A 16,553-nucleotide genomic window follows, 5' to 3' on the forward strand; every position below is an offset into this window, starting at 1 on the left:
CTTTTTGCAGATACAGACTAACACGGCTGCTACTCTGAAACCTATCATTAAGCACATGTGTTACACTGCTGAAGAATCACACAAATAATATACAGAAACCAATGTTGCATTTGAAAAAAATGTTATGGAAAAACACAAAATTGACGACCACCTCTAATTCTAAGTCCCATTGCCACTAGGACTCAAGACATTTGCCATATTTCAAGTAACCTGAGTGAATAAATTAGCTAGGTCTTAGATTATTGGATATCTGAGAAAAACAGATGACTTTTTTCCTGGTAAAATATATCTCCTAAGTGAAATATGCTCACACATCCTACTGCCGATTAAGTACATGACCCACCCGTCCATCTGACATACACCTCTACCCCGATATAACGCAGTCCTCGGGAGCCAAAAAATCTTACCGCGTTATAGGTGAAACCGCGTTATATCGAACTTGCTTTGATCCGCCGGAGTACGCAGTCCCGCCCTCCTCTTCCTCCCAGAGCGCTGCTTTACTGCGTTATATCCGAATTAGTGTTATATCGGGTCGCGTTATATCGGGGTAGAGGTGTAGTTGCCAGCAAACTGATACCCTTGTGCTACATGCAAACTGACAAACAGGCCACCCACTTAGGAGCTTGCACCCATGTGCAACACTGGCATTTTCAATAGATGGTAAGGGCAAAGGTCCAATCCAACCCATATTTAAGTCTACAGAAAGAGGCAGACCTGGTACCATGGAAATCTATTTAAGCACTCAGATGCAAACTGTACTCCTAAACTGAAACACTGGTTTCTGCATTTGAATTGTGAATTTCTGAAAAGTCTTATATGTGCATACAGTGTAAATGAGAGAGATGCAGAGACTCAATAAGCAAAGGGCCCTGATTGACACTCAACTGAAAAGTCTTCTTGGGTTGGTTATAAATCTGATTGCAGGTTTTACGAGTGGAATTGGGGGCACTAACCTAGGGTACGAGTACCTTGGTTTTAGTGTGTCAGGTGAGCCTCTGAAAATAGTCTTAGCTCTTAGCACATGCTTTATTTTTCCCCATTCTGCAAATGTATTCTGACTTTTCTGCCAATCTGAAAAGAGTGAGCTAGATACTCATTAGAATTAATTTTTCACACTTGTGCTGCACCCTCCATGCCAAAGCACTTTAAACTGAATAGGCTGCTGATGTGCTATAAGAAGGGAAGAGGAGAGGGAATTTTGGTCACAGACATTGAGGCATATCCCTTGCCAGAGAGCCTGATGATGTACAGTATCTATACACAACAGACAGCCCCTCTCTGAGGAGTCACTTGAAAGACCCCCCCCCAACAGAATACATTTAAAGGAATGAAGCCTCTTTGGATTTGAAGCTGTAATTTTCATCAGTCTTGTATTCTCAACCTCAGGTTTGCCCTTCTAAGATGTGTTCATGTAATAGGAGAATGCTAGTAGCATTCAGATTTTTCTTACAGTTCCCAACCATGAAAGATACACATTGCTCTATGTATAAACTTAGTGTGGGCCCAATTCTGGGAAGAGGTCTGTAGAGTGTAGACAGACCCATACACTGCACTCACATGGCCTTCCTCATGGCATCTTAGAGCCTTGAATGTAAGTCCTTTGCCAGAGTTGAGCCTAAGGCTACGTCTAGTCTACAAGATGTGATTATAGCATGGGCCGTTACACTTGTGCCAGCTTCAATCTGCCTCACATGGGTCTCAACAGTAGTTAAGACGTGGTGCATGGGCTAGCTGCACATATACAAGTACGCATGGGGATCTGGGTACACACTTGGCTTGCTAACCCATGCTGAAGCCTGTGCCACCCATCCCACCTACACTACTGTTGCTACCCATGCTAACTAGGTTGAAGCTAGGACAGGGGGTGCCTATCTGTGCTACAATCACATGTGTAGATTTACCCTAAGATAGGTATTTGGCTGAGGCAAGTGGATACTACTTAAACTGTCAATCCATCAGCAAATTCCACAAGACCAAAATTAGAACATTTAAACTTCCCTCGGGTATTTTTAAAATCTACATCTGTGTCCTCCCCAGAACAGCCTTTTTACTGCACTAAAAACAAAATCAAAATGTTAACAATTCAAGCTTGCTTTTAGAATAAATTATATAGGAAAACAAAGAAGATCTGTATTTCATCTTGGCAATATAAATTAAGAGGTCAATAAATAGAGCATAATTTATTGCAAATGCATCCCAAAAATTCAAATGCTGTAAACGCTTTCCCATCGCATTCCCAACATTCTTCATTTTTATATTCTTAACAAAGGTTCTCTCCAAAGGAGAGGTTTTGTGTGTGCTGCAATGACAATTGCTGACGGAGAATGTTCACTGAATGTACTGAACTTTAATTATTTAGGCCCACACTAATGTAAGAAGTATTAACAAAACTATCATGAAACCTTTAGCATCCAGATCTCTTCTGACAATGGTAATGTCTTTTGGGTTTAAATGTTTAATGTAACCTAACTTTCTTTCAGGTCCTGTAAAGAGGAACATTGCCACTCACTGGCAACATCAATGTCAGTGCACAATTCAGAAATGTTTATGTGCATTTTTCAAAAGTTCTAAACCTTTATGGTACCTGTCAATAAAAAAACCCATTAACATTTAAACTCTATAGGCCTAACTGCCCACTTCAAACAAGAATCCGAAGAGACAGTCATCAAGAAGTAGGGTTAATTATTGTGCTCTGCTTTACTAGGACTGCATTTGTCTGAGAATTCCAACAGTTCAAATTTCTGCTCATTAAAACAAATAAATAAAACAAACAAATTACAACAACTTAAAGGCAGCCCTCCAGCGGGCAAAATGGTCACACGTGGCGTGACAGTTTCAGAAAAAGCAGGACCATAGGCCATGCATATTGCAGTTATGATGCATTTTAACTTCAGGAAGGAAGGTAGAACTTGCTGCATCCACTTCGTGAAAATTGGAGGTTTACAGAGTTCACATTACGTACATAAACTTGAGATTTACACAACTTTTGCAGTGGGAACACAAGCATATATATCAGACATTAACACTAATCATCAAGCCAAGGACTGTCTTCATCTTTGTCAAGCAAACATTTGGCATTTAACTAAAGGTAATTTACTCACTGGGCAAGCATTGATTACATTGCTGTGCAAACAATAGCGAACCTTAAATTGAGTTTCTGAACTATTTACACACCCAAGATATAGTTCTCCAGTTCATACAGATCCATATAAACTTCATATTTCATGGACCTATTGATTTAACAGAACTCCCCGATGGCTGACCTAATGGAATTAAGTGGATGGTTGGAAAGATAAGGAAGCGGACACCTCCCCCAATAATAAAGGCTGAGAGGTAAATCAAAACCATTTTTATTAGAACTGTCCCTGCAAAGTTATCTATGAAGATGAGTGTGTTACATTTTTAGACCAATAGGAGGCTTCCAATAAGGAGACAAATATTGTCTTCGGTATGGAAGAGCTGTTCAGAGTGACAACAGAGCCATTCAATTCTTTATTTTAAAACAAGACAATCTGTAGATGCCATAGAAAATTTACAACCAAAATGTAGTGACTCTGAGAAAGGACTCACATAGTATAATGAAAATTTCAAGTCAATAAAGTCCACAGATTCATCAAAAATACGGTTTAGTGGCCAGGCTTCTAAAACTCCTTGGGCTCCAACCTGACAGAAGTGTCACTTCATGCAATCATTCCTTTCACCTCACGTCCGTCTTGTTTTCTGTTTTTTCGCTTGTCTCTTTGCATCCTCTGGGCCACCCATGTCTGAACCTGTCTGTCCAAGTGCCCGCACTCCTTGCAGTCGACTTGTCAGCTGTAACAGCAAGGGAATAAGCTGGGAAAGAAAGGGGAAGCAAGATATTATTATGATGATATATGCACTTAGAATTACAACACTCTATAGTACTTCTCAGCCAAGCATTTTTACAAACAGATCGTAGACATGCCCTTCAATAGGTTCAAAGACTGGACCATGGTAAATTCTTAATGGGAAAGGGTCTAATCCGAACCTCCTGGAAATCTTAAAGCTCAAATATTGTTTCTGTCTGGTTGAAATTAAATAATTAATGCCTACTTTGAATTCCAGCAAGCAAAACATGTAACGGCATTGGTGTTATGATCCCAAAAAGAGAAGAGAGATTTGGGTCACTATGAAGGAAGTAAAATACACTTACATCAATGACAGCTGTGATTGTTTATCTGGCATTGTTCTTTCCAGGACCATCATCAGACCAGCTGACCAAAACACAGAAGCAGCATAGGGACTAAAACACTAACCCTAAAACTAAATATGCAGGTATTTAAGAAACTCTAAAGCATTTTGTTTCCTGACATTTAACCCTGTTTTCTTAATTCTATTTAGACATCCACATCGGTGGTACCCTCATTTTATGCAACACAGTACAAAATGTTATGGGGAGTATTAGAATAGTAAAACAGAACTTATACTACCTTATCGTGATTGTAACCAGCTAACAGCAGGAGCAGTGTCAGAGGCAATGCAATGTAGGATCCTTGGGGAATATCTTGTTCAGGCAACTTTCTCTGCAAACAACAATGGCCACTGGTTTTCAGAACGTTTCTTGCTGTTTTACCTATTAAATCTCTCAACTTTAAATGACTAAAAACTGATTGACAATAGAATTGTGTGGCATGTTCACCACTTACTATGTGACCAATTCCTGTTCAAGTGACATTGTAGGAGGACTACGTCCTCCACTGTAGAAGCAATCTTCATTCAGCTCAGCTCGCCTGTTAGCTGGGGAGCTTGTTTTTAAAGTTCATGCATTAAGGCAAGTCACTACACTGCTTTTAACAAGGTACATTGTGATTTACCTGACATGATACCTAAATATCACCAGTCGCATGGATTATTCTACAACTACACTACTAGAGGAGCATCCAGGCACACCTGCATCCTTCACCCAAAACTGCCATTTCATGTTTCCCTCCTATTCCACTGGGGTCTAGATGTGCACTGAAGCAGAAAAGAAACCATCCATTTAAGTGCCACACACACAAAACATGGCTACACTGGCAGAGGCAGAGCCTGACCATACATTTTAAGATCTCTCTCACGGGACAGATGGAAGTTTTACTCCATGTTAGTTTGGAGAATCCCCCCGCTTTAACTGACAGTCTTGGTTCCAAGTCTCATTCTTTACCAGTAGTAACCAAGGACTTTCCTAAGTGACACTCCTTACCTAAGAGTCATTGTGGAATTACTATGGCAACCTCTTTCCTTTTTAAACCCCAACACATTTCAGCCATTAGCAAATCTGAATTACAATGTCATGGCTGCAACTCTTTCATGCCACTGCCATTACTTACTCCACAGGAGCTAGGTATGGCAGCTTATATGACAAGTATTAGGTCACTTGTTGTTTGAGGCCTCATATGTATGCATGTTCCTCTGTGCACCAGATCCAACTTGCACTGAAATCAATGGCAAGACTTCCACGGGAGACGACAAAGTTAATGGAAGTCTTGCCATAGGCTTCAATGGAAGTCTACAAAAACAACAAAGAGTCTGGTGGCACCTTAAAGACTAACAGATTTATTTGGGCATAAGCTTTCGTGAGTAAAAACCTCACTTCTTCGGATCTAGAGAAGCATACAAGCTACAATACCTCAAGTTCAACTTTGCAAATGAACAAGTTAGAACACTAGATACTTACAGTGGGACTGAAGACCAAAGTGATGTGTTTGTGGTATCCAGTGGCAGTGAACGAAACTTGCGGTACAGTGTAATCATACTGGGATTTGGACAGTGTGGAATCCAAGAGCACCACATAATTCTGGGTGTAAAAAATAAAATCAATTGCCAGCTCCAGTAGAAAATATGAGGTTCATAGACAGGAGAAGATTTAAATGTAATAGTCATTTTAACAAGCACCAAGCCTTCCGAGACACCTGTTGCTCCAGCACAAGTACAGATCTCATTTGTGCCACAAGCACTTGGGAAATAACGCTAACATCTTTTAAAAAAATTGAAATTAATGAAACCAATAATTAATCATTAATATTACCTCTCCATCCCGGAGCAGAGGTGGGAAATGGAAAAATAGGGACTGGCCTAAGGAGACTGTTTGAATTGGGTTGTCAAGATTTTCACTTTTGTAAAGCTTCACCTGGGAGAGGGGGAAAAGCACAAGAGAAAGACAGTTACGACGGTGTACTGTGATATATATTGTAGATGTCACCTATAAAAGGGAGAACAGCACTTCAAAGTACAGTGGACAAATGTTAAAAGAAAATGCTGAAATCAACCTGGCAATTCAGAACACCTGGTACTGTCAAACTACGGAAGTTTAAAATCCCACAAACTGGCTTGGTATCTTGTAACCTGAGATCTCTGGGCTTGTAAAAAACTCATCTGCTCCTAAGTACCTACTAGGGCTTTGGATTTTTCTATATTTTATAAAACTACTTCAGCAGCTTCACAGTAATTTGTTTTCTATATTTCCCCTTACAATTTAATGAATTTTGCATGCTCAAACATAACCTCTTCCTTTTCCATTGACCAGGCAGCTGGTAGGGCCACATACAGTCCTTTCCGATGCAGGACAGCTTATTCTCATCAATTCCACCCTGTATCTCTGAGATTTCGGCTCCAACCAAAGCAGCGATTGCCAGCTGTTCTGTCAGCTTATGCATCCACAACAGGCTAAACTGAGGTCACAAAACCTCTCACTTGTGTTTATGCCAATCCCGAATGCATCTCTTTCCAGGATAAAAATCTCTGCGTTAAAAAACAAGGGCTATTGTCGCCCACACCCGCAGGGTGCATGCAAGAATCAAAGGGTGTGTAAGATTAAAATTAATAACAGAACATATGTGCAGGCTTAAAAACTTGAAAATATATTTCATTCTAGAATAAGCTGCCTTAGTCACCTAGGCTAACTTGTAGGTTATGAATTCCCCTAAAAGAGCAGAGAATCATTCACACACACAGCCCTAGAGCAAGGCATTTTTCCTTCACTCCTGTTCTGTGCGTTTGGTGCTTCTGAGGTTTCCTGTAAAAGCCAATGACCTGGAACTAAGATCTTGGTAACTGAGGGGAGGAGGAGACAATCTATTTGTAACCCTATACCTTGACTTTAATATTTTCTTTATTGCCATTAACACATTAACAGTCCAAATAAAGCAACTGTTTGAAGCTGGGGAACACAGCATTAAATCCTACACTCAGGCCCTGAAACAATTTGGCCTGACTTTCAGATGCCTTCAGCACCCCCATCTCTCACTGAAGCCAATGTGAATGCGAGTGGCTCAGCTCCTTCTCTAAAAATGAGACTGAATAATTTGAACACCTAACTTCAGTCACTCAAGTTTAAAAATTTCAGCCATGCTACTCATTCCCTATACTCCCATCTTCCTATACCGTAACTGTATTCTTATCTGTGCATATTCTTACGATAAGTTTTCATTCATGTGATCTCTTTTCCCTAACAAAACCATGTGTCAAGACTTCTAGCAACATAGCTGTTTTAGGGTCAAATACAGTTCTCTGATCCGAATAGCAGATCTCAATTCTAATGTTTTACTCTCCTTACAGAGAGGCTCTCCCAGTGGGAGAGCACTCCATTAGATTAGAGAGCCAGTCCAAAAGAGATCACTACTCCTTAGCTCTGGACAGTTCCATTGAGAACACTTTACTTTCATTGTCTCTATTCACAGAAATCTCAACTCTAACTAGAATGCAAATTCAGCTTTAGTAAGTAGTTAGTCACTACTAATCTGAATATAATTTATAGTCTGGCTACTGATCAACTGCCAGCGAACTAAGACATAGTTATCTTGGAGTTGAAGGAAAATCCTCGGGAGTAGGATCAGAGGGCTGGATTTACACTTACCCATAATGTAGAGAGATACTCTGAAGCTGTGATCACATTTCCACTTAAATCAAATTGGTTAATTTGTCGGAATGCTATAATATTCACATCATCGATGTCACTGTTCCCAACCTACAATAGACAAACACTGGAACATTTACATTGCTAGGAGGGAAAATTAACAGAACACAGATACTGTTCAGAATTTTAAACAAACATTGGGTTTCCCACTATCATAGTCCCATGGAAACTTGGAATCTGTTTCCAATCATAACTGGGTTTTCTCCATTGCTAGAGCGTGCATTACCAGCATAAGGCTGCTTGGTGCCATGGTGACAAGCACTGTATTACTACGCTAGGACCAGCATAGACATTTGAGAAGTATAGAACATGTAGGCTAAATTGTAAGACCATCATCCTTGAAACAGTCTAACCTCTTTAGGGGGGGGGAGGGGAGGGGGGGGAGAAAGGGGAGAGGAGCAGCGAAGCAAGACCTGACATGACCTCTCCACCAGGCCTTTCCGGCAGAATTACAATTTAAATACTATGTGCTTTTAACACCAGATTCTGATTGATGTCAGACCAGAGTATCTTTCTAAATAACCTCATTAAAAAAAGTGGCTGTGGTTGGAACGGGTGCTTCTTGGTTTTCCATATCAAAAAGGGACACTGGTCAAGGGGGGGGGAGGGTAGACCTCAAAACTAGCGATATCATGAGTAGGCTCAATCTGGAGGGTCTTATACATTTGAAAGACAAAGAACCCAGAGCCCTTCTCCAGCTGGAAGGAAATAGCGTGCTAGCTAAGAGGAGAGTAGGACAAATTGGTGTACATAGGCTATCATTCACAGCATACTGGCACTGATTTGTTTTCTGTAACTTAGGTGGCCTCTTCCCTCCCACCTAAGGAGCAGGCACAATTAGCATGAAGAGTGCAAATGCTTGAAGAAATTCTGCTCCTTTCTTTTGCTGCAGTGAAGGAAAGCCTGGTCAGCCATCCGTTTTAGCTTGAGTAATGACCATCTCCACAGAAAGATTTTAAACAACTAATGGCAGGCTAATTAACCTTTGCCGGGTGTCAAGAGATAAATGAGAGGCAACTAATCAGAATCTCTAACAATTGAGGAATATTCATGAAATCTGATAAGTTTTAAGTTCAGGAGGTTTTTTTATTACATTTTATGGAGCTCTACAGAGCTTAGGGTGACCAGATGTCCCAATTTTATAGGGACAGTCCCTGATTTTGGGTCTTTTTCTTGTATAGGCTCCTATTACCCCCTATCTCCTGTCCTGATTTTTCACACTTGCTGTCTGGTTACCCTAACCAAGCTGAACTAGTAATTTTGCCTGCAAGAGGACTTCATGATTTGGACCATATAAACAAAAACAACAGAAAAGATATCTACCATGTGTAATTAAGTGTAAAATATAAGCATACTATAAATAATTGAAAGACTTGCACATGCTAAGAAACAAAATCCTTCAGAGTTGCTAGCTAATGTTTCATTGTCTGTGGTAAAGGAAATCCAGAAACAGTGACCTGTGTTAATTCCCTAGACTCAGATACTTGGTGACTGAAGATCACTTATTTCAAACTTGGTTTCTATTGGGGCTTCATTTAGTTTAAGCTTCAGTGCTAATATCCAGCATGAAGACATGGATTTGATGAGGATACCTTGTTTGAACCCTCTGGTTCAAAACAGAATCCACTCAGCTACTCCACTGATGGAGGACATGCCAAATACCAAAACAGACTCAAGATGTGTACAGCTCATATAGAGATCTGACCTTTCTTAAAGTGCAAGCAAGGACAGACCCAGGATTCCAGATCAGTGTGCAGAGCTATCAAAGAATTCTCCTGTCACTGTTGTTATTCTAATATGACCTATTATAGTGACCAAGGTACTACCTCATCCCTAATGAGCCAAGATAAACCTTTTGTTTATTTCCTTATGCAGATGCTCAGGGGAAGGGAAGGAATATAGTTTGGTTACAATGGATTCAGAGGGGAGAGGTGTCCTTTGGGAAGGCTGGGCTCCACATCCAAAGTCATAGAGGTGCATTTAACTTCAGGGATGGAGGAGTCTTCAGGTACTATTTGTATTTATGTTACCTTGTTTTTATTTCTGGTTATAAACCATGTTCCCTTGAATATAATCCCTTGCTGACTGCCTCAGTTTGAGTCAATGTGCCTTCTTAAAATTCAGGTCTAGGGCCAGAATTTCAAAGTTAATGAGGTACCTAAAGATGCACATAGGCCCTATTGGTATTTTCAAATGCATCTAAGCAGGGTAAGAATCTAGTTCCCATTGAAATATCCAACATTAAATGAAACTTAGCAGAGACAACCAGCAACTCTGATGCCTTTTAATAAAAGGTTCAGGTTTAAAAAGATGCCAGAAGAAATTACCTCAACTGCACGATGCTGTGGTAAGGCTCTTTCAATATGATCGTTGCCTTCAGCTTTGAGCTGAACGTGATACACACAACCAGGCTAAAAAACAAAATTCAGACAAATCCCATTATTCAGTTATGTTAGAACCTTTGTCATTAACAGACCTGAGATACTCAAAAGGCTTTAAAAAGCTGAGCACAATTCAGTTCATAATTCACCACCATAAATGGATGCAGTCCTATTCACTGAAAGCGTCTCCTGCCCTGCCACAAAAATGTCACTGAATAACACTATCTAAAAAGAGAGGCTCCATTCCTGCACGGAAGTTTTAAGGGCCAGGACTGTACTTCCATTGGCTTATCAGAAGGAACGGTCTGCTATGCAACATTTTACTTACACAGAAAATGCATTAAACAAGGTTTAAAAACAGATCAAATAGTCCCTTCCTATATTCAATAAACACTGTGCAATTTGGACTTTTGAAAAGCATAATTATGTCAGGTTAATTTAAGCTGCCATCAATGAAGTAAGGACAGCACACCTTGAGGCAGGAAACCATAGCTATGCAAAGCATGACAAAATGCAGGAAGCAAGGGTTCTGTTTATGATCCAGTATTCTATAGCTGATCCTAGACACACATTCTAGTCCAAAACTTCTGCTTTCAGGTCTTCATCCAGAACTGTTTACTGTATCTAAAATATGCATGCACAACTGCCTGATAAGACAGATATGTTACTGAGGTAATAATCTCACACAAGAAAGTAAACACTCTCCAAACTCCTCTTTGCCTAGGATACTAGTACTATTCATGTGTATATTCATACCCATTAGATATATCACACACATTGTGTGTTATTCTAGCTGAACAAGGGAAGTGCAAAAGGATTCTCCCAAGGCCCCCACAGGATACTGACAGAAAGTTCTGTAGGATGTACACTAATGAATGTTTCTCTTTTACTGGAGTTAACAATTACTATACCTCAACGTCTCCTACCACAGACAGACCCAAGGGAGTCTGATCAGGCAACTGTAATAGGAAAATACTAAGCTGTGACTAACTATAAAATGCATTTTATAGTTTTAACAACACACAACACTATACAAGCAAACAACGCTGGACGCATTAGAATCCTTACCAGAAGTCCACGAAGTCTGAATTTACCCTCTTCGTCTGTTACTGTGTCTTCTCCATAGATATTACACTCTTTCTGCCCCACAGCTTCTACTGAAACTCCTTGTTCAGGTTCCCCATTTAAAGAAGAAACTGTACCATAGCAGCTAGGGGTGGAAAAGACGGATCCATTACTACAAGTATGTGGCTGCTGCTGCTGACGCACACATTAAGACACTCCACTATTATAACAGATACTTTAGCTCAGGGGTAGGCAACCTATGGCACGCGTGCCGAAGGCGGCATGCAAGCTGATTTTCAGTGGCACTCACACTGCCTGTGTCCTGGCCACCAGTCCGGGGGGCTCTGCATTTTAATTTAATTTTAAATGAAGCTTCTTAAACATTTCAGAAACCTTATTTACTTTACATACAACAATAGTTTAGTTCAGGGATTGGCAACCTTCAGCACGTGGCCCGCCAGGGTAAGCCCCCTGGCGGGCGGGGCCAGTTTGTTTACCTGCTGCGTCCACAGGTTCGGCCGATTGCGACTCCCATTGGCCGCAGTTCGCCACTCCAGGCCAATGGGGTTGCCGATCCCTGGTTTAGTTATATATTATAGACTTATAGAAAGAGACCTTCTAAAAACGGTAAAATGTATTACTGGCACGCGAAACCTTAAATTAAAGTGATTAAATGAAGACTCGGCACATCACTTCTGAAAGATTGCCGACCCCTGCTTTAGCTGGTCCCAAACTTCTTGATGGGAATCACACCTTAAAAGGAAATGGTTTAACAGACAAATCTCTGTCTCCCACTGGCTGTGGTGCAAACCCAACTCAGTGCAGTTGCCAAAGCTCTTTCAAAGCAATGCCCTTCCTAGAAATGCTTCAACCCATGCTCATTCAATCATAAAACCACATCCATGGAGTATGCATTTTTAAATGAAAACTGCTTTCATGATGCACAGTGTGAGAAAGTTAAGTTCTACCTTGAAAAGCCCCCATAAGCAACTGGTATAGAGGTATATCAGGAAAAAATGTGAACGTTTGGCTTAATGTCCATCCATGCAGAGCAGGGGGCAGTTTTGGGTACACAAGCTAAGCGGGACAATAAAGTATCTCAGCTCTACTCACCTGTAAGCTGTTCTGTGACCGGTTATTGTGATTTTAAGATTCTGTCCCTCCTGCACTTCGATCATTTGAGATGACGGTTCAAAGCGGAACTCTTTCATCATGGGTTTAAAGTAATACTGCCCTGGGCTCTGCAAACAGCATCAAGCAATTTCAGTTTAATTGCCATTAATATACCCATAATAATTCACTTGGCTCCTGCCAACTGCATTTCCTAAAGAGTTCCATGCTATATGGGCTAAGGTTTCCCCCCAAAAGCCACATGCCATGCTGTCTTTCAGAACAAAGAAAGAAAAACGTGAGAAGCACTTGAGAAAGACAGGGAACATATGGGACCATAAGCCAACACAGCTCTGCTGGGAAAGAGTGTGAAATACAAAGGGAGAGGGAACTGCAGTGTCACCTTTATTACAAGACCCCAACAACAGGTGAGTGACCAGGAAACGAGATTTATGGGAGGAAACATGGCTCATGTGTGTAAATACTGGTGTGAACAATACTCTAACTGGATTCCAGCCTCAAAGAATCCAAGAGTATTACAAACTAATGTGTTTGTTTTGTGTTTACAAGCTGCATCTAGAACTGCAGGCCAGCCTAGTCTGCCAGCTATGTGGAGAAGGTCAGAGTAGGAGTCAAGAAGCACAGTCTTTCCTGGTTAGTTTTCTCCCATTTCCACTCACTGAAATTTGGGGTGTTCTTATAAAACTGTAACACACCACTTGTAGGGGAACTCAGGTCTATCGTGGATGGGTAAGACGAGTGGAGAGAGAATATGGGCTCCCAGTACTGTGGGGTATTGCTAACATCTCCATTTTGGAGGGCAAGGTACGACTGAACATAGACATACATACACACTTCCAGAATAGAGAAAATCGTAACTGCGTGAACATTACCAGGTTGGAAAAGGTCAGCATGCCGTTGTCCTGGGTAAGGAGGTTAGACCGGAACACCCCTCCACTAAGGGATAAGAGAACTCCAGCAAGAGGCTGGTCATCTTCAGCTTTAATCTGTTTTTAAAAAGCAGCAATGATCAATGAACACCAGCAATTCTACTGAACTCTGCAATTTACTTTATAAGGCATTAACATCATCAGGAAATTACTGACGGTATCAAAGTAGTTATGAAAACAATGGTCTAAATTAGGGAAACACACACAAAGCCAGTATTTTGTAAGCAATTTTAACACCTTCACTGTAATACATGCAAGATAATTTCTGCATAGCAAGTCACGGTCCACCAGGGAGATTTGTTCCACTGATTAGTGACACCAAAATCATCCCAGGGCAAATTCTCCCCATATCCCACAATTATTTCTCTGCATTTGGGTTTTTTGCTCTTGAGGCTTTGACTGCATACTCTCTTGTGAGGAACTTGAAGCGTGAGGAACATTACCTCAAAAGTCACTCCAGCAAGAGCAAAAGCTTTGAAGTCCCCAACTGTTCCCTCTACTTCAGTTAAAACAAACCCTTCTTTCTGGGCAGTAATGGTATAGTCCAAGTCACTGTGGAGAGGGCCAACGCTGCAAATAAAAGGAAACAAGAACCAGTTAAAAAGAAAAAAAAAAGTCTACCAAGAAGCATTCAAATAGTACACACACACAGTTTCAAGTTTATAGTCCTCACAGCATTCAAACTAGGGCAACCCAAAAGACAGAAACAATTGTGCTGTTTACCTATAGGCACCTTTGTCATCAGTAAAAACTGTAATGAGTGGTGAAGTCGCTCCCTTTTCACCAATGATAATCTCAACGCCCTCCAACTCAGGATGAATCTGCCCTTCCAGAAATAAGCCTGCCTTTCCATGAATCTCTATCAGCTTCCCAGGGCAGCTTTCTTGGAAAGGAAAGAAAACAGACAGTAACAATACACTCACCCTGTGCTCTACAGCAATATCTCAGCATCATCAGAAGTCACTGACTGAGGTTCTTTGGCCTGAGTTATGCAGGAGGTCAAACCAGATGATCATAAAGGTCCCTTTGGCCTTAGAATATATTAACATTGCCCATGCTCAAATCAGTCAACTGAATTTCAAAACTTAACCCACATGTACCCAACACTGAAGTTCTAGATTTACTAGATTAACTCTCAGATAAAGCACTGTGTATTATACAGGCTTGGAAAGGAATCAAAAAGCCATAATACACCCACAAGTGACTTTAGTATTTCAAAGCTTGGCAAGAATTTATTTGGGGGGGGGAGGGCGAGGGAGGAGGCAGCATGAGGGAGGGAGACACCTCATGCCACATTAACAACAACATTATCCGGAAAAAAAGCCTAAACCCATTTGTGTGCAAGAATCAAAAACAGTGCAGCCTAGGACAGCATTCAAATGTGTATGAGACACACAGGCAGTCCAGTACTTTCTTGGAGGTATCAAATATCAGATGCAATTCACCTACGAACCAATGGCATATTGGGCATAGGCAAAGAATTTGTGACTGTATTGCAAACTATCTGTAGATGGCAATGATATTATGAACTAATTTGTTTCATGCGGACTATTTTTTATTAATTCATTACAAAAAAATTCTCTGGCAACAGAAAACTAGATTTGCCAGATGAACTGTAAGATGAAGGAAAAAATACAAAAATAGAAACAAATAAAAAATCTATCCAATAACTAACTGATAGATCTAATCACGATCAAAAGCTCAAGTCTGTTCCACTATAGATGTACTCTCCTCATCTGTTTAATGAAAGAAAAGACCTGAACATTCAGCTATAGCTTTAGTAACCCTACCTTACAACACGTCTTGCACACATTTTTTTCAATTTATTATTATTGATATTGTTATAGCGCCTAGTGGGTATGAACAAGGACCCCTGAGGGAAAACATCTCTCTTTATTATCCTGCAGCTCAAACACTACATTTTCAATGCTTAATAAGTGAAATCAGGCCATACAGAAACTGTGCTGCAATTGAAAGGGGCTACGTAATGCCAGAACAACTCTAGAAGAACAATTTATGAATTGATCTGTGGGAATGTGACTTGGCTTACACTGTATATGTTTTACTATCTTACACATATTTACCTCCACTGACAATTGTTTCCACAGAGGGTGGATAGAATAGCAGCTCTCTTGAGGAAGGTGTCACAGTGATTTTCTCTCCAGATCTAGATAATTCAAACAAGACCAAGATTAGCAGCTCTCGTAATACTGCCTAGTGATCAGAATGCCCATCAAGACACTTTAGAAAAATTAACTAACAGTAAGCTATTAAACACCAACACTCTGTAGTAAAATTTCCTCTTTAGGCTGCAGCCACAGAACATTACCACAGGCACTTAAGTAGCTTGGACACATTCCACCCAGATGACAGTGGTGCACACACAGTGTGAGATGATGCAAGTTGGATAACATTAGACAATAACACCAAGAAAATGGTGCTGCACATCTGTGTGCCATAGTACCTTGCCCAATATGAAAATTCATATGAGAATGGCCCTTGAAGTTCCTCCACCATTTCTTGTACTGGTGGCTTTGTTCCTTCCTCTTCCTGACCCTTCTTTTCTCTCTCCTGTCTGCGAGCCTCAATTTCTGCCAGCTGTTGCTCTCTACGCAACTCTTGCAGTGACTTCAGGGGTCCTAGAACTAAGGCAGGTTCGCTGTCAATTGAAGACCTGAAAGTGGAAATGGGAAAATGAAACAGTCTCTTTGGAACTGAGGCCCATGCTCGTTACATCTGCAATGACACAAGCCTCTCTCCTTGTTCCATACTGCTCAAATCTCTCCAGTTTCCTCATTTTCTTTATCCATCCTTCTTTCATTCTACTACCTATTCCAAGTGTAAACAAAACTAAAGCAACTTGAGAAGCAGAACCAACTTCCCTCCTGCAAACCAGCCAGCTAGTCCTAGAAATGCATGTTCACAGAAGACACAGAAAGCCTACCATCAACTCAGCCTAAAGGAAATTGCCTGGTTTACTCTAGAATGGGGAAAGATTGAGGCTTCACATTTTGAAGCTACTTGACCACAGCAGCTCAGTTACACAGAACAAACGCAAACCTGCGAGAGCTCATATTTCATTTGCCAGTGCTCTGAAACTGTGTAAACCTCAGTGAGAGCCTGCTTAGAGGT

The 16,553-nt window shown here is 40.8% G+C and overlaps 1 protein-coding gene across 1 annotated transcript in view; it reads right to left on the minus strand.

Annotated features, from left to right (window-relative positions):
* Positions 1–2,673: 2,673 nt before the first annotated feature.
* Positions 2,674–16,553, minus strand: part of LOC117883714 (nodal modulator 1) — a 35,521-nt gene continuing 21,641 nt past the window's right edge. The window contains exons 19-31 of the mRNA XM_034783361.1: positions 15,886–16,095; positions 15,506–15,588; positions 14,145–14,304; positions 13,865–13,991; positions 13,365–13,478; positions 12,475–12,602; positions 11,365–11,506; positions 10,243–10,326; positions 7,856–7,966; positions 6,029–6,130; positions 5,678–5,797; positions 4,452–4,544; positions 2,674–3,834 (exon numbers count right to left, since the gene is read on the minus strand). Coding sequence (XP_034639252.1) covers positions 3,703–3,834; positions 4,452–4,544; positions 5,678–5,797; positions 6,029–6,130; positions 7,856–7,966; positions 10,243–10,326; positions 11,365–11,506; positions 12,475–12,602; positions 13,365–13,478; positions 13,865–13,991; positions 14,145–14,304; positions 15,506–15,588; positions 15,886–16,095 — 1,606 coding nt within the window. The 3' untranslated portion in view covers positions 2,674–3,702. The remainder of the gene's footprint in view (positions 3,835–4,451; positions 4,545–5,677; positions 5,798–6,028; positions 6,131–7,855; positions 7,967–10,242; positions 10,327–11,364; positions 11,507–12,474; positions 12,603–13,364; positions 13,479–13,864; positions 13,992–14,144; positions 14,305–15,505; positions 15,589–15,885; positions 16,096–16,553) is intronic.

Source organism: Trachemys scripta, chromosome 10, assembly GCF_013100865.1.
Source record: "Trachemys scripta elegans isolate TJP31775 chromosome 10, CAS_Tse_1.0, whole genome shotgun sequence".
Classification (NCBI taxonomy): Eukaryota; Metazoa; Chordata; order Testudines; family Emydidae; genus Trachemys; species Trachemys scripta.